General features: G+C 40.0%; 2 protein-coding genes across 4 annotated transcripts in view; one reads left to right on the top strand and one right to left on the bottom strand.

Moving 5' to 3' along the window:
* Positions 1 to 5,489, bottom strand: part of mdn1 (midasin AAA ATPase 1) — a 59,866-nt gene extending 54,377 nt beyond the window's left edge. For 2 of the 3 annotated variants that reach the window (XM_085381594.1, XM_085381593.1), the window contains exons 1-10: positions 5,239 to 5,489; positions 4,816 to 5,042; positions 4,425 to 4,649; positions 3,483 to 3,590; positions 2,993 to 3,185; positions 2,709 to 2,918; positions 2,188 to 2,319; positions 1,694 to 1,797; positions 1,363 to 1,477; positions 522 to 700 (exon numbers count right to left, since the gene is read on the bottom strand). In XM_085381594.1, coding sequence (XP_085237720.1) covers positions 522 to 700; positions 1,363 to 1,477; positions 1,694 to 1,797; positions 2,188 to 2,319; positions 2,709 to 2,918; positions 2,993 to 3,185; positions 3,483 to 3,590; positions 4,425 to 4,649; positions 4,816 to 5,042; positions 5,239 to 5,334 — 1,589 coding nt within the window. In that variant the 5' untranslated portion in view covers positions 5,335 to 5,489. The remainder of the gene's footprint in view (positions 1 to 521; positions 701 to 1,362; positions 1,478 to 1,693; positions 1,798 to 2,187; positions 2,320 to 2,708; positions 2,919 to 2,992; positions 3,186 to 3,482; positions 3,591 to 4,424; positions 4,650 to 4,815; positions 5,043 to 5,238) is intronic. The other variant, XM_085381592.1, reaches the window with a different exon arrangement.
* A 96-nt stretch (positions 5,490 to 5,585) lies between these two features.
* Positions 5,586 to 23,764, top strand: casp8ap2 (caspase 8 associated protein 2). Its single transcript, XM_085381595.1, has 10 exons — positions 5,586 to 5,893; positions 6,882 to 6,953; positions 10,856 to 10,930; positions 11,027 to 11,127; positions 15,328 to 15,402; positions 15,968 to 16,083; positions 16,237 to 18,533; positions 18,967 to 21,616; positions 22,679 to 22,778; positions 22,866 to 23,764. The coding sequence occupies exons 2-10, from the start codon at positions 6,920 to 6,922 to the stop codon at positions 22,917 to 22,919; spliced, it is 5,502 nt and encodes a 1,833-aa protein (XP_085237721.1). The 5' UTR covers positions 5,586 to 5,893; positions 6,882 to 6,919; the 3' UTR covers positions 22,920 to 23,764.
* Positions 23,765 to 23,984: the final 220 nt, after the last annotated feature.

Here is a 23,984-nt window from a genome sequence, read left to right as displayed (position 1 = left end):
TGATCCTATATGCAGTGATTGATCTTTAATGATTTAAAACAAAAAACAACAACAACAACAACTGGGTGGCACAGGTTTACATTTATTTTGGATTTTCTCTGATCTACACATGGTCAAAAGTATAACATACTGGGTCAGAAGTATAACCCACTAACATTTGGTTAAATGTCACCTTCAACAGACACTGGGGGCTTTGGGAAGTCCACTGCAGAACCTTAATGTTAGCCTGCTTTGTCTGTTCCAGAATCAGTTTTGATGCGCTGCAATCATTGAAACATCTAGTTTTTTGTTTCAGCTGTCGGGTTGGGGTGAGTTGGTTTGTGTACCTTTAAGTATGTTAAACAACCGGCGTACTTTAATTAATAATAGCTGTTATTAAAACTGGCAGCCTTAGTCACCAGCGGATAAAATTCAGTGGAATTTGATGTTTTTAGTGCCACAGGTCAATTTGATGTGTTGATTAGAATTTAAATGTTAGACAAAGGAAAAAGGAGAAGAGAGAGCAGCAAGCTGGGGCTCACCTCAGTGAAAGCGCCCTCAGCTGTGTGCTTTTGTCGTCAGAGTTGTGCTGCTGGCTGTTGTCAGGCATTGGAGGGCTGTTTGTGTCCAGCTCAGAGTGTCTCTCCCCAGTCAGCTGGCAGAAGATTTCCAGGAGATGGTCTGACACCACAGACAGCCTCGGATATCTACTAATGAGCACCTACATACACGAGGGATAGGATCAGCTTGAAACAGATACAACAGAACTTACAGCAGGAATACACGATGGAGAAAAAAAAAAAAAGATTTAGGATTTTTATACTGCAAAAAAACGGATTAAAACCCTGTAGCAAAAGCATCATTTTTGACTTGCTGACCAGAAATCTTAAGTTTGTCCCTAACTGCAGCAGAAAAGATCATCTCAAAGTTTCTAAATATCCAAATCGATGAAAATATACAGGCTTTGACTCCTATGACTTCCATGTGTCCGAATATCATGCAACTTCATAAGTAAAAGGAAAAAAACGATGCTTGCTGCTGCCTGATTTAACTTGCTTGAATTCCTCCTTGGTAAGGTGCTAGGTGTTTTTAATTAAGCATTTTTAAAGACATCCCTCTATCCAATCAAAAAAAGTTGTGTGCGTCTTCTAGACACAGCAAGTCCTTTTAAGAACAAGTACGGTTTCATGAGCGTGAAGGAGATACCAAGGGATGGACCATTATACAAGGAGAGGAGGAGTTCCCTTACTGGTTAAATAAAACACTAATTGTAACACTAAAGCTAATGTCTTGTTTTAGAATACAGGCACATATTTTTGCAAAAAAAAGGGAATCTACTGTTGAAACCACAGTGAAGTTAAACATGAAAACCCTCCCAATCACCTTCTTCAGCTCTTCTCGTGTCATGTTGCCCATTTGCAGCTTCGTCCAGTACTTGTCCAACAGCACTGCATGGGAGTTCTGGGGTCTGTGCCAGCTTCCACCACTACAATACATCCTACAGTCCACAAAACACAAGTTACTTGCTACTAAAATCTGACAGGCCAGTGTTCATTGAAACATGCATTACTCTTTAGTACATCTCAATTGTACATACAGTTTGAAATGATTAACCGTACATAGGATTACACATCCCAGCGTCACAAAGCACATGTGACAGGTTCAGTAGTCATATCAGAATTTCATATCCCTTAACAAATCGCTGTAGTCTGACCTTCTGGTTGCAAAAAATTGGAATCCAGGCGCAACATCAATGCAGTCCTCTCGCCCCGGAATCATCAGCTTTTTATTCTCCATCAAAGGGAGGAGCGCAGATATCTGAGAGAGAGGGAAAAAAAAAAGAAAGAACTTTTTTAGGGCTAGTTTTTTCCTTGCCAGTGACAACTCAGTGGTGTAACGGTTAGCAGTGTCATCTTGACAGCAACAACTTGATGGCTCAAACCCCCGACTAGAGAATTTCTATGTAGAGTTTGCATGTTTTCCTGCGTGGCTTTTCTCTGAGTACTCTAGCTTCCTCCCATAATCCAAAGACATGCATGTTAGGTTAATAGGTGATCCTCAACTGCCCATGGATGCTGGGCCAGAATGAAACACACTACCAATGTAAAATGGGACTTGTAATCTTGAGAACTTTGTTTGGATGCTTTATAAATACCAGTCCATAGTTTTCAATTCATTCATATTTAAAAAGGTAGGGTATTTACTCACCACATCCAGAGGAGCATGGTCAATGTCCTCCAAGAGGATCCACTGGCCTGAAGACACGGCTTGTGTTAGTGTTCCAGGCTGCCATATAAACTTCCCTGGTATATCAGTGCAACGGTACATTCCCAGGAGCACCTGTGATATAAAACAAGGACATTTTGAAATGTTCAGCCTTCAGACTAAATGAGTTATTAGAAAACTCAAAAAAAAGTTTGTGAAACTAGAAGAAACACCTTCAATTCAATTTTATTTATACAGTGCCAAATCACAACAACAAGGTGCTTCAACAAAATATCATCAAAAAAACCCAAAACAAAACACAACATCAACAAAATATTGTGAATATTACATCAACAGTGGCCAGGACGTTCTGATTTGAGTACATATGGGTGCAAACCTGCAAATCCTACAATTCTGACAGTTTGTAAAATGTTTGTTTTATATATTAAATGTCAAATATAATGCTTCATCACTTCCTATAGAACCATAAGAAACAACATGTTTTTTCCTTTTATGTCTCTCACCTTGCTGTCAGTTTGATCCCCAAGCTGCACCTTGAGGATCTCCGTAGTTTTGGCATGTCCGGTGACAGCAGCCATAAACTCTACCAAAGCAGTTTTACCGCATCCAATAGGACCCTCGAGCAGTACAGGTTTCTGGGAGGCCACGGCCAATGCCAGTCGTCTCAGATTGCGGCAGGTTGAGTCAACCAACACCAGATCCTTTTGATTAATCTACAAGTAGAAACCAATATTAGGAAAAAAAAAAAAAAAAAAGCAGAGACAGATATATCGCAAAGATTACCTACCTGTTCAGGCTGCCTAGGAACTATCCTGGGTAGCACAACACCACAGACTGCCACTACATTCTGCGACAAGTCCTCTGATACCACCTGGCCTCTAGTAAACTTGTTGGCCTTCTCTTGGCACCACGTCACATAGCCCTGATTGGCTAAAACCAGGGCCTTCTCAAACTCCAGCTGCTGAGTTTCTTCCAAACCCCTAAAGAAGCATCAATGGTAAAGGCATGTAGCGCCACAATATCAGATTTACAATTCATGACTGTTGTTGATAAAATAAGTTCAGACATGTGCATAAATATGTGGAAAAAATAAAGAAATAGCAGCAATGACACTATAAGGCTGTGTCCTATATTTTTGTTTATTGTGAAATGTATTTATATAATACAAGTATATGTGTTTGTGTGTATGTAACAGTAGCATCCCATTACAATAACACATTTAGACTGCAAATGCGAATGGCTGGGTCAAGTGTCAACACCAAACACACGGTACATACTTCATTTTCATGTGTAGGATCTCATCACTCGTCAGCACCTTCCTCAGGAAGATGGTTTTCTGGTTATCAGTCATATGAGAGACCAATGCTAAACAGTGGGCGGTGTACCTGTTAGAGTGACAAGTGACATTAACTGTAATTTGCAGGTCAAGTACAAAACAAAAAATAAATGTTGACTGTTAAATATAATAGCATTGGCTATAAATTACTGGTTAATATTTTGAGCAGTTAAACCAGAAAGTGATTCGAATAGCAACACTAATGTGCTGATAGCATACTTTTGGCTTTGTCTAACAGCATTTTGTGATTAAATCTTCAAGTAAATATAATCCTACGTTAATTGCTATGACAAAATATGCAATTAAATTATAGATACTAACCAATTTGTGATGATTACAAAGGGCTTCTATCCAAATATAATATCTTTGGTAAACGCTAACATGTAGAAGGTAACATTCTTTCTCTCGTTTTGCATCTTTTGTCCGTCCAGTAATGCTTTCATTTGGAATACTGGCTCAGGATTTTGGATTGAGAGTGGAATGACTTATATCTTATATCAAGACAGGCTCCATGCTTTAGCATTATGCACTCAAATCAATTTAATACATCTGAAGTCAACTTTTTGAACTTAACACTAGCTGTGACTAAATATGTGCAAGTATTGCAACTAGTTGATTTTGTTTATTATGATTTATTAATGACTTTACGTTGTAGCAAAAGCTTTTGAAACAACTAAGCCAGATGGAGTAGCCAGCTAAAGAGTGCTCTTCTCCACCAACCTGAGCGTGCAGCCGAGTCAGTCCTGACAGGAGAAGGCTCCACCTTTATTTCCTTAAAAAAAGCTTCCCGTTTTTGTTTTTTTCCAGGACGCTTTTCCCCATATTGAAAATCCAATATCTATATCTAATGATATCTAGGTCTAAACATGACGCAGGCACATACCATCGCACCATGACATCACTGGTGAGGAGAAGGGACATGCAGGGGCTCCAGTCCCAGAGCATTCGGAACTTGGCACAATCACTCTGGAGGAAACGCAAAGTGGCACCCATTAGGTCACGCAGCTTCATCCTTCTGGGGCCATACTGCACAGCTGATGACTCTTCACTGGTGAAGAAGAGCCTCTGAAACACCGGAGGGGCATTGTCGAAGTACCTTGCACCAAACCTTGAGGAGAGGTGCTGAGAGTTAGTCAGGATACACTGTTTACTTTACTGTGTAAGAGTGTCACAGCACAAATGAAGATCAAGAGTCTCTAGGTCTGCACTGGGTTAATGAGCACAGGATTTAATAAGACAAACGTCAGCACCAGTAGTTTTCTCAGAACACTTACGTTTGTGCGTCAGGACTGATGCTGAGAAGCTTGCTGAGGGCCACACACAGGCGCTCATGGAGGTCATGGTTGATGCTGCCTCCAGCTTTCACCCTCTCAGCATTGCGCTCCAACAGGTCCAGTGTCAGAGGACGCAAGTGCCGTGCAATCAGTAGAGTATAATCCTTTTCTAGCAGCAGCTGAGCCAAACAATCCAGAATACACTGCCTGTCCTGCTGGCTCCATATCTGAGGAGACATCACGTGGGCCACGCGTTTTACTATCAACCCAAAATAATTAAATCCTGTGGGTTACCGAGCCTGAACGTAATCTACAGGGTCGTGATCGCTAACACGTAAAGGAAAGGTTAACGATGCAGAGTCTCAATGTGAACATAAACACATTATTTCCATCATAATATGCTCAGGAAATAACAAATCTTACCTGCTTTGCTAGGTACTGGCTCAGCTGGCTGTGACTTTTGTCAATATGTCTCGCTATGGTGCCTAGTGATGACAGACTCAGTACTAAATTCTCCATCTTCTCAAATGTCTTTTCGTGGAGGGCTACAGCAAACACCAGACTCTGGGATGTGTTGGCGATAATGTTTCCCTGCTACTGAAGAAAACTGAGAGGTTCATCACTCGCGTGTATATCTCAATACACAAACACGTTCTCTGGCGTTAAAACGCCATCCACATGTGAGTGAAGCCAGACTCCTTCCGGGTCAACTTCGTTACCTCCCCCTCCCACACTGCTTCCGTTTTCTGTCCTTATGTCGCGTGGTGATGACACGACCCTGGCCTGGCTGTCCATTTTTCCGGGAGTGAAGCAACAATTTGGGCTTGAGTGGAGCGTTAATTCTGTCTTTAACGCATTTCATTTTCTTTCTGACTCGGCGGCAGGAGCATGTTAGTTGCTCGCGAAGGCAGTGAGCGACAGTGTCGCAAATCTACCTAAGTGTTGAAGAATATTTTTGCTAGCGGAGAGGAGTGCGCAGGCTGCAGTGACAGACCGCGGGAAAATGGTACTTCCTGTGCAAAGAAGTCTTGGCGCGGCTTTACAGCTGTAAACAACAGGAGGGCACAACAATACGCAAGTAAGTTAGTAAGACGACTAAATCACAGCCACGTTACTCTAATGTTCTGCAGGCTAATTTTAAGTCACTTCTTTTGCTGACCAACTTTCTTGTTTCCTCCGGGTTAGTTAAGCAGACAGTCCCGAGTCGCTTTATTTGTTTGAAGTAATGTCCAGAAATGTAAAAAACAAAATAAATAAGCAGTCCATCACTTGGCTTTAAGAGGTAAAATGTGTCGTGAAATGTCTGACAAGATAAAAACGTTGTGAAAGGAGATGTTTGTTTGCCATCCTTGTCTTTTGTGTTTGTGTTAGTTTAATTCGGGTCAAAGGTAACAAGGCTAGGAACAAAAGAGTCAAAAAGACAGTGTTATATTTATTCAACGAAATTAACTCGGGCCCACAGTTTGATCGTTTGTTTTAACCTGAAAGGTTATGAGATTATCATTCTGCTTGGCTTTGTTCTTTGGTGTCTTTGAGCAGTAGGACGGGCTCTAGCTAGCGCAACATGTTACCGCCATTAGTCCACATTTGTCCAATATATCAACCGTCTGTCAACCGACATTATCTCTGGAATTGTGTATACCATTAGGTGTATGTCACAGTCGATCTCTGGGAAAATTCAGCTGTGTATCTATTTATTTATCTGGTTGTCTATCGATCTTTAATTGGCGACTTGTTTTTTGCCCAGCACTTCACCCATTTCTGATGTGGATCTGCATATATGTTATTATTCATAAAAGTAGTTTTATAAGAAATATTTGAACAATGAAAAAGTGTTGTTAAAAATAATCATCTTACCAAAATAAACAGTATTGCTCTCCTGCAAACATTGATTGAGTAAAAGGGCCTATTACTATTATTGGACCTTTTTGCCCAAAGTAACAGTAATTTATGGAAACTTGTAGAGCAGACTTTTAAGTTTTTTTTTTTAAAGCAACTTTTGCATCAATCTTTTGTTTTGGCTTGGACAATAACAACCATCAATTTCCCTTTGGCTTTGACATCAGGTAGTCCTTAAGAAACTGCCACAGGGATCTTTGACAGGATGGAGAACGTTGACACCAGCCATGCATCTGGTCGTAAGTATACATTGCTACTTAAGAACTTGGAATTACTCATCAAAAATTGAATGAAAACGAATTCAATCCCACATTTGTAGATACTCTATTAAAATTGATTAAGACTGATTTTTGTTGGTCATTAACAGACCTTGGAAGCTGAATGTCCTATCTTCCATAACCTTAAATTATTGTTTGGGCCTCCATACACTGTCAGTGCTCGGCATTAAAAACATTAGTTGAAAGTTCAGGTTGTAAACATGCATGCTTTTAGTTATTAATTTCATGCTTTTATTCTTCTTTGGACTGGTGTTTGGTTGGCTGCAGTCAATAGACTTACATTAGTTTATGTTAGCTAACTAATACCAGACCCAATAACTCAGAAGAAAACAACACTAAGACTAAAACTCAGTTTAAGGCGGTCACTTTTGTGCTGCTTCTGGCTGCAACAGTGTGTTTATGTCAAAACAAAGGATATACTGTCATGTAGAGCTGGGCGATAGAACGATAACGATATGTATCGCGATATAACTTTTACTCGATAGAGAAATTAAGCTATCGCGATAGACCTCGCCGCTCTTGTCCTCTTAAAAAAAAAAAAAAGATCAGCCAATCCAAATTAAGTAGCGCAGAGCCGAACCAATCACAGCCGCAGCGTCACGTCGCGTGACTTGTAACGTACAGCACAAGTGCCAAGCCGCACGTGTGTTTGTTTGGGAAGCAGCCAGCGGGTAATGGAGGAAATGAGTGTGCCGACTAGAAAAATCAACCGAGCGTGACCGAAGAGAAAACAGATGATGGTTCCAACGCCGGAGAGATTGTCGAACGGAAGAGCCATAGAAGTTCCGTAGTGTGAAGGTATTTTGGCTATTTCAAGTCTGACAAAAAACAGAGTAGCGTGCACTGTAAATTGTGCCGAAAGCAAGTCTGGAAATACAATAAACTGGTGCATGCGTCACACTGTGCGCCACGTTATTGTTTCGGTGAAATGAATTTCTACAATACTGTTAATTCTACTCCCTGCAGTGTTTAAATGCTTACATATACACACAGTTACTGTCCGTCCACACATACGACTCGGTTCTGCTTCTAAGCCCCAGCTTTGTTTACTTTTTCCCACCAAGGCTTCTAGACTTCTGATTGGCCAATATTTCTGCACGGTTAGGAATCGAGCGCCACCTGCTGCTTTGGCATGTTCATAGCAGCGTTTTCCTTCATTTCTCCCTTTATGTGTGGACGGGATTATTTTTTAAAACGAAAACGGAAAATCTCAGTTTTCAAAAATACCCGTGTACGTGTGGACGTAGCCTCAGTCTCTGACTGGAAGCGCTAATTCGTCATTCGGCTTTTGTCAGACTAAAGTAACTGTTAAAACTGTTTGAAAAGCTAAGCTATACAACAAGGAGAGATTGAGAATTTCCTTTTAGTTCTCAGTTTATTTGATATTGACAAAAGTTAGTCAGTTTTGTCTGTTCTTCTGTAACACAAACTAAGATTTATTTTTAGAATTAATATTTTGTTTCTAAGTGGAATTGACAATTTAGTAGTCTGTTTCGTTTGTTCTATTTTGAAACCTAAACGCTTTAGCGGCTGCCTTTTGTGTAGTTTGCAATATTTGCCTTTATTTATCTGAAAAAGTCTCATGTTCCTTAAGTACATCTACCCTGTTGAACTTATTATGGGAAATAAATATTTAAATAAAAACAAGCTGCTGATTATTTCACATTTTACTTGTGAGCAACGGCACATTTAAATCTTACAAATATAGTTATTTGGCTTATATCGTGATAGATATCGTTATCGCCTGAAATGAAAAAAACATATCGTGATATGAAAAAATCTCATATCGCCCAGCTCTACTGTCATGTTTCACTGTCTATCTCTTAAGCATTCAGTGGTTATTTGTTGTTGTTTTTTTAGCTGCTCTGAAACGGGAAAATCCACCTGTTAGCTGTAATTTTAGGGTTTGTTAAGCACTTTATACATGAGGAGCTATGTGGAGGAGAGCCTACTTGAGTCACCAGACCAACAAGGAGTGTGACATGTCAGTTTTTTTCTCAAAAGGTTGGCTGTAAAGAGCCACCCAACCATGTGAGTCTATTGACCACAACCAACCAACCCGGTGATGTCAAATTCTGTACTGGCACAAGCTGGCGCTAAACATCTTCTAAAAACGTAGAACTCTTAGCACTTATTTCTTAAATCCAGCTTCACAGACAGAGCTACATCTATGCCAGTTTTTAAGAGGAGGTCTCCGTGATGTAAATTAGCCTTTATACATGAAGTGTTTCATGTTCACTTTAATATGACTTCCATTGCATGCTTGCAATACTGCAGCTTGCCTTTTAAGTGGAAGCACCAAATGTGACAACAATACTCAGACTTTAGAGTGTTTCAAAGTTTGTGGAAGTCTTAAATGGACAAGCGTCATCATTACTTGCCAGACTGCTACAATTTTACATACCAGCCAGTCACACAAAAACCAGATGCTCTTGGTGGTTTTAAAATGTAAAGTAAAACAAAATGATTATTTGAGTTAAGTTCTTGTACTTCATTTGTCTCATTAGTTGGACACGTAATTCTACTACTTTCTCACGGCTCTTAATCTGTTTCAGTTTGAAAGTTTATAATTTGAATAAAACCAGTCTGCTTATTATCCACTGTTTTATTTATGTATGTACTAGGGCTGGGTATCGTCACTGATTTCTAGAATCGATTCAATTCCGATTCACAAGGTCCCGAATCGATTCGATCCACGATTCGATTTAAATCGAATCAAATCGAATTAAAGCTGGGAAATTTTGACAGTCAGAAATATTATAATTCAGATCAGTACATTTACATATTTTTGTATCAATAAAAAGGAAGCTGACACATGCAAGACTTTATCACAGGTGTAAGCGTCACAGCAGATGCCTTTGTGTCAAAGTAGCTGAAGATAAAACACAGAAAAACATGAAGGTGATTTTCCTGGCCTGGGATTTATAAAAATATTCTGCAGTACATCAAAAACGAAAGAAAACCATTAATCAGCATATGAACATTACCTCTGAAGTTACAGCGGTTTTATTAGAGACACGGTTAAGCGTTTTTGCATTTTGAATAATTTTAAAAAGTTTAAATTTGTTCAGTATTGAACAGCAGAAATGAGGTTTTCTTTTCAGAAGAATGTAAAAGGGAAAAAAACAGCGGCCGACAGCCTGTAAACAACAGTAGACTTGTGCATAACAAGCAAGCGAATAATGAAGAAAGGGAAACTGTTCTTGAAGTACAGAGAGAGAGAGAGAGAGAGAGCTGTGCATCGCGGTGGAAGCAAAACAGTAAAAGTCAGAGTGAATTCATGACGATTTTATGTGAAGCGTTTGGATCTTCTTTTGCTGCTGGTTCGGTCAATATTGTTTGGAGAGCGATAAAACTAACAGCTTTAGAATCGGCGCATAAAGGGCGTGAACACAAAGCGCAGACCGCCGACACATCAGAATCAGCGAGCTGTCGGCTTTCAGCCCTGACTGTGAGAAAGGCGACATCTAACTGATTCTGATCCGCGGGTCGCGCTGTGTGTTTAAGTCTATGTGCAGAATCCCTGTACCTGCTCTCATTTACTGTCTTAACTGTTTGGTGGTTCTTGAAATTTTGTGAGATGTCACCAGAGATTCTGGCATTTTGGGCAAAATAAATTTATATTAAAAAATCGATTCAGGATTTTAATGAATCGATTTTACGTTATCCAAGCCAGAATCGATTTTAATCGATGAATCGATTATAAAAACCCACCCCTAGTATGTACATAAAAACATTCCTTAGAAAACATAATTTACATGAATGTAAGATTTTCGGACGCTACCATAATCATGACTTAAGACTTATGTGTAGAAGCTCTCTAACTACTGATGTATACTGATATATATGTATAATATCTACAGTCTTGGTATCTGAAGTAAGCGAGGAGTCTGTGGATATATACGATGGTCTGGACATCGGTTTTAACAGAAGTGCAGGTAAAAGCCCTTTCTGAAATGGTTTCACTTTGATCGGATGCATATTACCACTACTCTTGCTGTCGTAGTCTGAGCACTTTTTTTCTTTTTTTACAGAGGAGCCACCTTTTGTTGGTTCTCAGTTGAAAGAGTCAATGGATTTGTATGAAGAAATTGTGACAGAGGAACAGCAGAACAGAGAGTCATCATACGCTGAGGTAAGCAATTGCTCATTTGGGAATTACCGTATTTCCCGGACTACAAAGCGCACCTGAATATTAGCTGCACAAGCTAAAATCAGGGGAAAATCCTGTTTTGTACATACATTAGCCGCACCTGACCAAAAGCCGCAGGTGTTTCAATGTTGACTTATCATATGTAAGAGAATATGCACAAAGGGAATTGTCAGGAAAGAGATGGCTGTTTGGAGACATCACTTTTATTAATATTTTTAAAAACAAGTTATGGGTACATATTTGCATAACTTTTTAGGTATATGTACAAGTAGCGGTAATTACAAGTACGAAACATGTACTGTGCTTCATAAATGAGTAACAAATGTAGTACATAACAATAACCTACAGCACACCAGAAAAATAGATTCAGACTACCTTTTAGGCTCAGGTGCAGTGACACGGCTTTAACAAGAAGAAAGGTCAGTCATTCACCACCATCTTTCTCTTCTTCCTGCACACTAAAACCACCAAAGTCCTCTCCTCCAGTGTCTGATACAAACAGGCTCAGGGTGGCTTCGTCATCCACTCTCAGCTTCTTTCATTCGTTGTCACTTTCAAAACCAAAGAAATCGAACACCCTCTGAAGGGCCGTGGCGGTGTCCTCCTCTCCATCATGCAGCAGTCCAGCCCTTCGAAATCCGTTGGTGAGCGTGGATGTTTTCACACTTTTCCACGCTGTCAGATTCCACCGGTGGAGTTGAGCATAACTTGCTTTTCGCAAGTTTATCGCCGCTCGTCATCCACGCCTCCCGCTGAACGCGTAGCGCTACTTTGAAGTTTGTTTTTCGCGCTACTTGTACAGCACTATGTTGCCTGGCGGATGGACACGTGACCAACATACCACTCTTGAACCCCAAAACTGGTGTCTGATCACATGCCCTGCCGCCAGGCAACGTAGTGCCGTACAACAGCGGAACAAACAAAACAAATAGCCTTACGATATGACAAAAATCATGGACAATCCATAGAAAAGCCGCACCTGACTAAAAGCCGCAGGGTTCAAAGCTTGTGCAAAAAGTAGCGGCTTATAGCCCGACAATTACGGTATTTATTTTTTAACATGGGAATTTTTTGTACTGATAATTAGCTGTGAGGCACTGATAAGCTGTTTTTGTTTTTTTTGGGGAGTGAGCTTGACTGCTGCTGTGTAGAGCAGGGCGATATGGCCAAAAATATTTATCACGATATATATTTGAAAATTTGCGATAACGATATAACTGACGATATAATTGATGCGAGACAAAATACAACTCCACAATATTACTAGCGCAAAAAGACAACCTTCCATTTATTTTCACTTAAACAAGAAGCTGGTTTTTATGTACATTAAAGCTTTATAAAAATTTAACAGTGCAAATGCAAATTCCTTGCTGAGAGTTTAACCAAAAGGCATTTCCAGTAGAAATGGGCTGACATATCCTGAGCATAACCATGTATAATATCCACTGAAGTTAAAAAGAGGTGCTTTGCAACATTAAACTGCAGTGTGCAGTACGTATTTTTCGGACCATAAGGTGCACAGGATTATAAGGCACATTAAGCGAAACAAAGCAGTCAGATAAATCAAGCTTTATTAAACTCATTCTTCTTGCTTCCTCCACTTCTGTACCATTGATTCATTAATGTTAAATTCTCTGGCAGCTGCTCTATTCCCATGTTGTTGCAGTATATTAATGACTAACCTCGTATTGTGGATGGATTATCTCAGTTGTTCTCCTGACTGAAGTTTGGTCCGTTTACAGCATCCTGCCATGCGATTGCATTTGTCTCTAACCATGAGGAACCTTCACGTTAACTTTTATAAGTGGAAAAGTGTTAGTGTTCGTCCTCCAGCTTCACTGTTTATGTTATGCTAACATAGCTGTGTCGCTAGCGATCACGTAGCACATCATTATATACCACCTAGCCCAACTTCAGTAACCCTACAAACGTCACTGCTGTTTAGTTTCCTGTCTTCATTTATGTTGGAAGTGATAGCAGGAAGTGATTTTTTTTTTTTCCAGAAATCTCTCAGTCAGAACATGCTATATCATGCTTAGGTAACTAGCGAAACTAGCGAGCTAACTTCCGCTAGCTCCCTGCTAACTTCTAACTCCGTTAAATGTAATACATTTTGTTTTCATGGATGCCTGGAAGTTAAACTTCATAGTTACACCTGGTAAAGCAGCAATGCTGATCGTTTTATTAAAGATGAAAGAATTTAGACAGTTTTTAACTCTCAGTGATGCTGCAGTGTTCGTTTGACCTGAAGAGGGGGGTTTAGGACCCAGATTACTCCCAGATTTAAGAGCATCTTAGTCCGACAAATACGACAATAACGACGGCCGCTTGCATGTTCTGCAAAAAAATATGCTTTGTCGTGTATTTGACGGACAAACACCAAACCAGTTCCACATCACTGAAGTTGCACTATTTTTACAAACCAATTCTGGTTCATCTGTTTCACTCAACAATCGGCCATGTGCGTATGAAAACAAAGGCACTGCGCATGCGCGTTTTACTCATATTCTATCGCGATATTTCATTTTCCTATCGTTGCCTAACATTATACCGGTATTACCGTGAGCGGTATAATATGGCCCAGCCCTACTGCTGTGTTTCAGTCTTTATTAGAGATGGCACAATACCACCTTTTAATGTCCAATACGGATATAAATTTGGATATTTGCCAATACCGATATGAATCTGATACAGTTTTTTTATAATCAATAAAACTGTTTTTTAAATGTCTTGCCACATTTTGTATAAGTTTATGCTCAAGTTTAAAAAAACAAAACAAAACACTAAAGCTATTCTATTATACTTGTATGCAAAAAATACACTTCACCCAAAATATTTTGCAGTTCAGCAATACTGATCTTTTTATTTAAACTTTTAGCCAAATTTTAAATCTAAATATTTAAGTAATATTCAAAAAGTATTTTAAAATGCAGGTTCATGCAGAAAAGAAGTGCAATATCAGCACAAAATAATGTTTATATTCAACAACTTAAAAGAAAACCCTCCAAGTTGTATAATGGACAATTTTATACTTAAAGCTTAACTTAAATGGACATCCAGAGTGGAAAGCAGTGCAAATAAATGCAAACACGGTTTCATGATACTCATCTTTTATCAAGATCAGGGCTGGACTGGGACTAGAGACCGGCCCACCAGGTATTCTAGAAAAAGCCATAAAGCCTTTGAATGAAAACAAACGCTGTTGTGAGAGTGATGTACACTGTCTTGTTGGTATATATGTATTATTTCTATACATTGCACATAAGATAACCACTTTGGTTGTAAGATTCAGATAATTATTTATTGAAAGCTAGACATTTTAAACGAGAATAAGAAAGAAAAGTATTACTTTGTGTCCCCCTTTCCCTGTTAATGCCCTACCTGGCCCCCTGGCAAAACTTTGCTAGACCCGCCCCTTCACAGTTACCAGCTGTTAGCTCAATAGAAAAGGATCCTGGTGTTATTTGTCTCTCAGAAACAGTTCATAACTTCCCTTCAACTCATTCATGTCACCTAAAAGGTAAATCTGTTTCTCCATCACCTGTTCAGCTCAGATGATTCAGTAATGACATCTCCTGGTTTCATCTTCGTGTTTCCCTCTCATGCTAAGGTCATGAGCTGGATTATGCCATGTCGCAAGTTTTTTGAGGTGCTTTTGTGATATTTAATAGATCGAATTACATTTTTTTTATTTCTCCCCGATATCTGAACCAGTAATTTAGGTCAGGATCGGACCAATACTGGTACTGTATATCGGATCGGTCCATCTCTAGTCTTTATATTATCATGATGTTCTACAAAGTGTAGAAACCTTGTTATTGGTAGGTGAATATGGGTTAGTCTATGAAATTAGAACCACACTGCTAAAAATAAGTCCTTTGTCAGTTACAATAAATATTAAATTAGTACTCTAGATCTGATTATTTCTGTATAAATCAAGCAAATTCCAAAAAGAATCAATGAAGTGAACTGATGGACTGCTTAATGATTGAGTCGATTACAAGCAGATAAGCTGAGACGCTTCATATTTCAGCAAAGGTGACCCTTGCTCAATATTTGGGATCATGATTGCCATTTTTGTGTAAGCAGAGAATAGCACTTGGATATCACAGGACGTTGAACGTTTGCCAGAAGTCATCATGCCAGCTGTTTCATAGGCCTTTTGTTTTTGTGTCTCTGCAGCTGAAGTCTGGGTTCAGGACAGCCCAAAACCATATTAAAGAGTTGCGCAGGAGACTGGAGCAGTTGGAATTACAGGTGTGGGTTTTTATTTTTGTTTTTATTTTTTTAGGGGGGGGGTTTAAATAGAGAGTAGGTTGTTTCATGAGAATATATTTTACTCGGCCAGCTTTCATTTATCGTTTTGGAAAAAATCTTCTGAAGAATCGGATTAGCCTCAATCACCTTTGTAGAAAACAAAGCAAATGTGTGTGTTGTATGTATGTTTTCACCCAAACCAAAAAAAACATCTGTTCCATGATTTTTTTTTTTTTTTTTTATTGGAGGAGCCAGTAGGGTCTGTGTAGGTTCTCAGTCCTACAGGTCCTCCAGGTCATGGTAATCTAAGGAGCTTGGAAAGAAAGGGACTGAATTTCTTTACCTTTCATCTGAGAACTTTCTGCAGATGAGAGATGAAATGTCTGTCTTCAAGAAACTTAGAACAAAGTTACCATAAACACTACTATCTTCACTAAGACAGTTTTGTTTTAAGAAAGACTGTGTTTTCTGTAGGTGGAATGGGTCTACATTATTGAACTGCATGGTTTGGTTATACGAATTCATTTTACCACTAACATTTTGTGTGCCTTCTGTTTGAATATAGAATACAGGTTTGAGAAAGGAGAACTACTCTCTCAAAAAAAACATCTCTACACTTTTACAAACGGCTAGAAAGGAGGTGATACGAAAAGACGCAGAGATTCAGAGGCTGAGTCAGAGGTACGTTGGTTCTTTTTCGTCCTTCTCCGTTAGGTTACACTGAATACTGGTTAACGTTATGCATAAGGGCAATATCATAAGACACGTAGCAAGGTGTGACATCAATTATTGGCTATACTGAAACAGCAATGTTTTAATTGTTGGGTTTTGCAGGTCTGAGAGAGGGCAGTATCATCATTATCCATCTTCCATACAAAATGTGCGGGATCCAAATCTCTCCAGTCACAGCTCCACCAGTAGGCTGGTTTCTCCACCATCCCGTCCGCCTCCTTCTCCACCACTACCGCCATCCAGTAATTTTCCACCTCCCAGCGTAGACCAGCCTCCAAGAGATGCACGTCAGTCCATGAGGAAAGAAAGTCATAGTTTGCCCAGAGCATCAAAAGCATCTTGTCATAGCCATTCAAAACGAGACGGTGAAATAACTGACAAACAGACGGAGTCAGATAAACACAAATCCAGTCACAGAGAGCACAGCCATCCCAGTCAACATTCTGAATCAATACATAGGAGACATAGAAGTGTTTCAGATGCTAACAATGACAGATTTCACAGAGCAGACAAAGACTTGGTACAAAGGTGTGATTCAAAGTCATGTCAAAGAAAAAGCTACTCGCACGATGGGCACCGCAGATCAGATGAGGTTAAATCCTCACCCACGATTTTGCAAACTACAGCTTCGGATGACAAAAAAGATGGCAGGAGACACGATAAAGCTAAAACGGCTGCATCGGACCCTAAACACAGTGCATCTCACAGCTCAAAAGAGAGCTACAGCCGAGAGCTTGAAAAAATCAAGACTACTTGCAGCTCTTCCAGAAGTTACAACTCAAAGGACTGGAAAAAGTCTTCTGTAGATCAACATGTTATACGATACAGAGATTCCTCCAAAGAGAGGGAAGGGGCTAGACAGAGAGATCATCAATGGAAAGGGGAAAAGCAATATAAAGATGAAGTAAGAAAAAATCATATCAATGACAGTCAGTCCCACACAAGCAGAAAATGTGAGAAGCTGAGAACCAAAGAATCAAGTAAAAGTGACAAGGACAGATGCGCAAAGACTAACACGGTCTTTAAAACATCACCTGAAGAAACCAATATAAGCAAGAAAAACTCTGAGGAAACTAGTCCAAACAGGAAACTGTGCTTTATGGAAACATTGAATTTAACCCTTTCACCAATTAAGAAGCCAGTATTACCTTTTGGTGGGAGCCTGAAAGATCCTGTACCAGTGGGAAAGGATGTTGAAAAGGGCTCAAAGGAAGATAATTTGCAGCCTAACATGGAAGACATGTGTGTCATTGATGACATAGAAAACATTGAATTAGAAGGAGAGTTGAGAGATATTACAGAGCAGTCTCTGAAGAACCACAAAATTTTGAGTTGTGAGAGGACACTTGAGGCATCAGATGTGGAAGGTATTCAGGAAAAAGACACAGTCTGTAATAAAACTGCCGTAGCTGACAATTCAGTCCAAACTACCTCAACTAACAGCCAACCCTTGGATATTACAGCAAAGCAAGTGAGTGCACACCTTGCAGCAAAATCACCAGGGAATAGTTATGCAAAAACACCAGACGTGTCAAAAAATAATGAAGAAAATATGAAGCTAGTCTCAGACAGTAAGGCAGCTGAATGTAGAATGGCGGAGGCCAGAGACCCCATAAATCCAGTTGACAAGCCAGGAAGGATTTCTAAACAAATTCCAAGCTATGACCTACAAAAAGCTTACTGCGAAAATACTGCCGATTCATGTGCTGAGATTACTGTGGAGTCCACTGTGGAGCATCTTGAAGCTGCAGTACAGCAGAATGCCTCTTTGGAATCACGTGCAGAAGATGCCGATTCATCACAGCCAAAGAAAACAGATATGACTGACGAAACTAATCCTGTGTGTCAGACTTCCCCGGCTATCAAGTCTCAGGTCTGTCAGCAAGGTTCTCCTGCTTCTTCTACTCCAATTCATCTGAAAGGGAATTGTGAAAAGCAAGACTGTCGTAAAGATGCAGATACAGTGTCCAGCACAATCAGCCTGGAGTCCCTTCCACAAGAAGGATTGAGTTTGAAAGAGGCTATTTACGTTTTAACACAGACAAATGAAGACACTGGAGACAGTAGCGCTAGCGCAATTGAGCCGAGCTCTTCAACTAACTGTATCGGAGTGTCCAAAGTTAGCAGCACAACAGAGGAGAAGACCCTACTAAAAATTTACAGTGACATGACCACCACACCCAGCAAGAGCTGCAGCCCTAGAAATGGACAGGAAAACCATTTGAAGCCTTCAAGCTCTGTGCTATTACTACATGATGAGGACTCTATGATGCGCACACTGAATAATCTGAAGAGAATCCCAGATGCCATCAGTCCTTTGAGGAGTCCAGTACGGGTAATCAAGAGATGTCTTCTCCATGTGCATAGCAAGCCTGGTCATGTAAAGAGCCTTCAAAAAGGTAGTTATCCTCCTTTCAAGTCTAGTAATCTATATTTCAAAACTGGCAAGTTTTCCATTGAATGCTTTCCATCTTGCCAAGGATACTGCTTACAAGCTTTACTATAAGCCTTCTCTTTACTAACTGCTAATTTCATCTCATTTCTCATCTCACTGTGTCTTTTATGTGCCTGTCCTCTGTCACAGCTGCATCAGCACAATGTATTTTAAGAAATTGAACACCTCATTTCTCCTTTATAAAATACATGTTTGGACTTTACCTTAATTAGCATTACCTGTTACGTTACAGTAGTGCTTTTGACATCCCCAGTGGATCTTTGTTACTGTTCTGAGTTGGGTTTAATATTAGCTCTGGCAAAAAATACAAAAATGTACCATCTTATACATTTGTTTGACTCTTCTATCTGACTGTTATCTATTTCTTTCCTGTGCAGATTTTTCCAGTACAGCTGTTGATGCCAACTCGGAGAAGTTGGATGTAAATAAGGAGAACAAATATCCAGGTTCTCCTGCAAAGCGAGACGTGGTAAATTCGGTGGATAAAGTGTCTGACTTGAATTCAAGTCGTTCAGACACAGATCTGGAGGAAGGAGAAATTTTAAGTGAAAGTGATGAGACGGCGGCAAGTTCACCCACTACTACAACAAAGAGGGCAAAACTAGCACAGCCAGTCAGAAATAAGTCAAGTCCTAACTCTGTTTTAAAGAAGAAGCTTGCAGAGAGACGGGCTGCTTCTGAAGAAAGTCGTGAAATTTCAGGCGTAACGACACAAAGTCCAAAAAGTCGTTTTAAAACAGTTTGTCCCGCAGCAAGTAAAGCTTCTTTTTGTACCATCGAAGAAATAATGGAGACGTTTAAGTTAGTCCGTGCCGAGATCCGGAAAAAGTACATGAAGCTTCATAAAACTTTTCCCAGGAAGAGTTTCTATGGAATGATGGATAATTTCCAAAGGTCCTTTTTAGAGTTTGTGGATGGTGCTCATTTTGGTAAGATATGTGATCAACCAGGGGAGCTCAAGTCCAGACTGAAGAAACTCATTGAATCTGTGTTTGGCAAAGTGTCAAATAATGGCATTGTGAAACGAATATTTGAACAACAAGCAGTGGATTTGAAGCAAAAGCTGTGGGACTTTGTAAATGTCCAAGTTGACTACTTGTTTGTGGATATTCACACAACGTTGAAGAGCTTTTGCAAAGCCTCAAGACCTCTGCCAGAGGACAGTGACGGTGAAAATTTATCTCAACAGCCTCCCATGAGAAAGGCATCATATGAGTCGAACCAAGCACAGCCGGCTTCCACCAGCCTGAATCAGGCCAAATCCTGTGCTGTGGTGTCTTACAAAAAGGGCCTTGGAAGCAGAGGCAAGGACATCAGAATCACACACGGGTCTGAGTCGCATCCACTGAACTCCCCAAATACACAAGCAGAGTTCCTTCTTCCTAAAAATCCACCTGCAACTCCTGAAAAAAATAATATACCTTCTTTGGTGGTCACTCAGAATGGCTCTTTGCTTGACAGAACTGACTTTGAGCTACTCACTGAGCAACAAGCTTCCAGTTTAACATTCAATCTGGTCAGAGACTCTCAAATGGGTGAAATTTTCAAGTGTCTTCTGCAAGGTTCTGACTTGTTAGAAAGCAGTGGTATCGCTGGAGAAAACACTGCCTGGTCCCTCAGTACTCCAAGGAAAGATGGAGAAAGAAACATAAGCATCATCACACCATCAAAATTTGAGTATCGATCTAAGCTGCTTTCCCCAGCTAAATTTGATACCCCTTCTAAACTTTTTGCCACCTGGTCTAGTATTTCACCTCGCAAAATATCCTCCTCTTGCTCAAAAGATCAGACCACACTGAACCCGGCTTTACTTGATGAAAATTGTCTGTTAGAAGTTCCATCGCAAAATCGAGCACTGTTGCAGGCCAACTTGGCCTCACAGAAGTCATATTCACTTCTAGCTGAAGATTTGGCCGTGTCTCTCACCATTCCATCACCTCTGAAATCTGACAGTCACCTCAGCTTCCTACAGCCATCCGCCTCAAGTATGTATGTCACATCCACGCCAGAGAACGTCATCAGCGCCCACATATGCGAGGATGCTCTGCTGGACGGGGAGGATGCCACAGAGCATGACATACACCTGGCTCTTGACACTGATAATTCCAGCTGTGGCTCTGGCAGCAGTTTGGCCTCAGAAACACCTGCCACGTCTTTTGTGTTTAAGCCCGACATGGCGATGCAGGCGCTAGTGATGGAAAAGTCCAACGATCATTTCATTGTGAAGATTCGGCAGGCGAATCCAGAAGCAGATAGAACTCTAACTGCTAATGAGAGCTTACGTGAAACACTAACAGAGGAGCAGCACATAGAAGATAACACTGCAGCTCAGGATAGTGAAGCTGGTGTTGCAGAAAAGTTTGAGAAAGCTGTCTCTTTGGCGGGCAGTTTCTCTAACGTTGCTGAAAGCTCTGTTTTGTGTCCAGCTGGTACTGAATCCAGTGTCTGTCTCACTGAAGGTAAAGACTTAACACTATTAAACAATCAGCCAGATGACATGCTAACTCGACACACTTTTTCCAAAGAGACCCTGAAAAATCGGTCTGACGGTTCTCCTTCAGATAAGTGTTTGAACAATGTTTCTGAAAACACAGTTGTTAATGTTAACATAAGCCCTTCAAAAACTGTCTCAAACAAGTCTCAGAATAAACTCATTCCCTCTAAATGTGCTGTGTCAAATAACTGTCAAACTACTGAAAGCTCTTATACAAATCAGAGGAGCCGAAAATTGTCTTCACACGTGTCAGACTCGAAGAACAATGATGTGGACATATCTGAGTCAGAGAGAAGCCTCGTGATAGCAGAGGACACGAGCAGTTCACCCGACAAAGGCAGAAAACGAAAGAAGCACCAGGACAAATCAAAAGCGAAGAGGTTGAGGAAGGAAAAAAAGAGTCCAGAAGTCGTGCTTCCTTCCAAGGAAGCAGATGAAGATTCCAAATCATCTATGGGCTGTCTGTCTCCCAGCAGTCTGTCTGCCAAGAATGTCATCAGGAAGAAAGGCGAGGTGGTGATGGCCTGGACTAGGTCAGTAGTAAAGTGCATCGTGTTCTCTCTTTCCAAGGAGTGTCTGAATAGAAGAATGAATACTAGTTGCATATAGTCAGTATTGGTTTCACAATATTTCAGCAGAAAATGTCAAATAGAAGTTGACCTGTGATGGACCTGTTGGCCTCCTCGCAGACTCAACATTGCAACTTATGCTGCATATCTGTAATCCCTATACACTGCATATCTGTAATCCCTGGCCATACTGGTCTAACGTCATCTTTCTAACAAAGCTGATATAGATTAATATGGCTTGCTGGTTGTTAAGCTGTGGAAATGTTAGACAAAATAAAGCCACACTGAAATGGTGTCAGCTGGTTTGAAGTCAACTCCGTCTAAACATTAAATAAGTTAGCTCTGACACTTGCAGCCTATTGATGAAACATTTTCTCTCTCCTTGAATGAGCACGTCAACGAACCAGCTGAGGTTACAGCTCTAGTACATGTGCTGTTCAAGTGGCTGTCAGTTTGGCTTTTACTGCTGTACACTGTATAAACATAGGAAGTCCTTTGAGTGCTAAGATTCAAAGGGCTCTGTATGAGTGCTGGTCCATTCACTACAAGAGCTTTGTTAAATATGTCTGTATTTTGGGGGGAGTTGAAACTAGTTTTGCACACTGTCCCCCATGTTTAGAAGTTAAAAATTAATTGATGAAACTAACAATATAATAATCAAAGTAATTTTAATACACAGATAAGGCTCCTTGGGATCAATAACTATCTGAGGGCTAGAACCTGTGGACATTAATAAATATTACATTTTTGGGTTGTTTAACTCATTGTGGTGGCAAATTTGCAGTTATCTGAATGTATTGTGTCTGTGTACCTTGTATAAGTGTTGCCAAAATTCAGCCTTGTTATCAAAGAAGAGATTTTGATCTGGTAGTTTATGCTCATCTAATCAGAATAGTCTCACTGAATGTATTTTTAATGTTTCATTCTACATTATAGGGCTGCCACTAATGATTATTTGTATTGTTACTGTGTAAGAAGTTTAGCTAATTAAATAGACTACTCAGTATCTTTCATCTCCTTCATCAGAGATGAAGATCGAGCTATTCTCATGGACATGAAGACAAAAGGCGCTTCACGCGAGACTTTCTCTGCTTTGTCAGAGAAACTTAACAAGCCTTCAGGCCAGGTAGATAAATCTTGTTTCTTTCTTTCTTTTTCTTTACTTTTGTTTAGTGTAAGCATCCAGTAACTGTTAACTGTTTGTTTTCCCCAGATTGCTCACAGATTTTATCAGCTCATGAAGCTTTTTAAGAAGATGGACACCTGATGCCTCTGAATATTTGTGTATATGGTTCTTATTTTGGAGCATATTCATACATGTGCCAATAATTAAGGTGATATGATGACTTGATCACCACACAGAGTGCTGTATCTGTCAAAATCTGGAGCTTGGTTTGAGTCAAAGGCTGGGAATTCATAACTGTCTCTAAGGATATTGTGTTACAGATGCAGAACTGTACCTGCTCTTGCTGTTGAGAAAGGAATTCAAAACGTTTGAGATTTTTAGCAAGCCACACAGGATCATCACAGAAGGACGTGATGTGGGCCACAGGATTCCACCTTTTTTACCTTCCTATCTCGACTTTTGCAGACATTGCAGATCTCAAAACAGTTAATGAGTCATAATATCAGTTCCCACGTCCGTAAATTAGTTTTTCTCCAAGCATTTGGGGGAAACTACCCTCATAATGAGAAGATTTCAGGTTCCAAAACAAGTATGCTCACTATATTTTACATATTGAGTCAGATTCTTAGTTTAGAGGTTAACACATGACCTGCCATTAAACCTTGATCTACAGGGCTCATAGTTTTAGTCTTTTGACTTGGAGTCAGTGTTAAATTTTGTGTTAAATGTTGGATCTTGTTTTAATAGATGTGTTTGTGTGTGGGAAGGGAGTGCTTCATACATTTGTTTACATGCTCACTCCAAGTAAAAGACATTACATCATTACATTCATTTCTTAATTTGTGAGTGCGTGTGTGTGAGAGAATGACTGAATGAACCCTCGTATCTGTGAGCTGCAGTGACAAGTTTGCTTGTTACTAATGAGAACTATGTAATGACATATTGTAAAAAATTCTTTACTGAAAATAAAAGTTTTATTTATTTAATGGACTGGTGCCACACTTTTCTACATACAAGCTGGATTCATCAAATACAGTCGTTCAAGTGTTTGTTTGTTTTTTCCAATTACTATGTGCTTTTTAAATCTGATGGGTGCAATGATCCAACTGTGGGTTCAGCATCTTCAGTTACAGACTGAAAATGAAGGAGGGTTCATTCCTCATTTCATTAAAACTCCTGAACCACAACAAGCCACATTAAACTTGC

The sequence above is a fragment of the Rhamphochromis longiceps genome, linkage group LG15, assembly GCF_057381845.1.
Source record: "Rhamphochromis longiceps isolate RC_006_pf linkage group LG15, R_longiceps_female_GT1.1, whole genome shotgun sequence".
NCBI classification, from domain to species: domain Eukaryota; kingdom Metazoa; phylum Chordata; class Actinopteri; order Cichliformes; family Cichlidae; genus Rhamphochromis; species Rhamphochromis longiceps.
The sequence above is the reverse complement of the archived record's forward strand: the minus strand, read 5'-3'. Positions and strand labels throughout refer to the sequence as shown.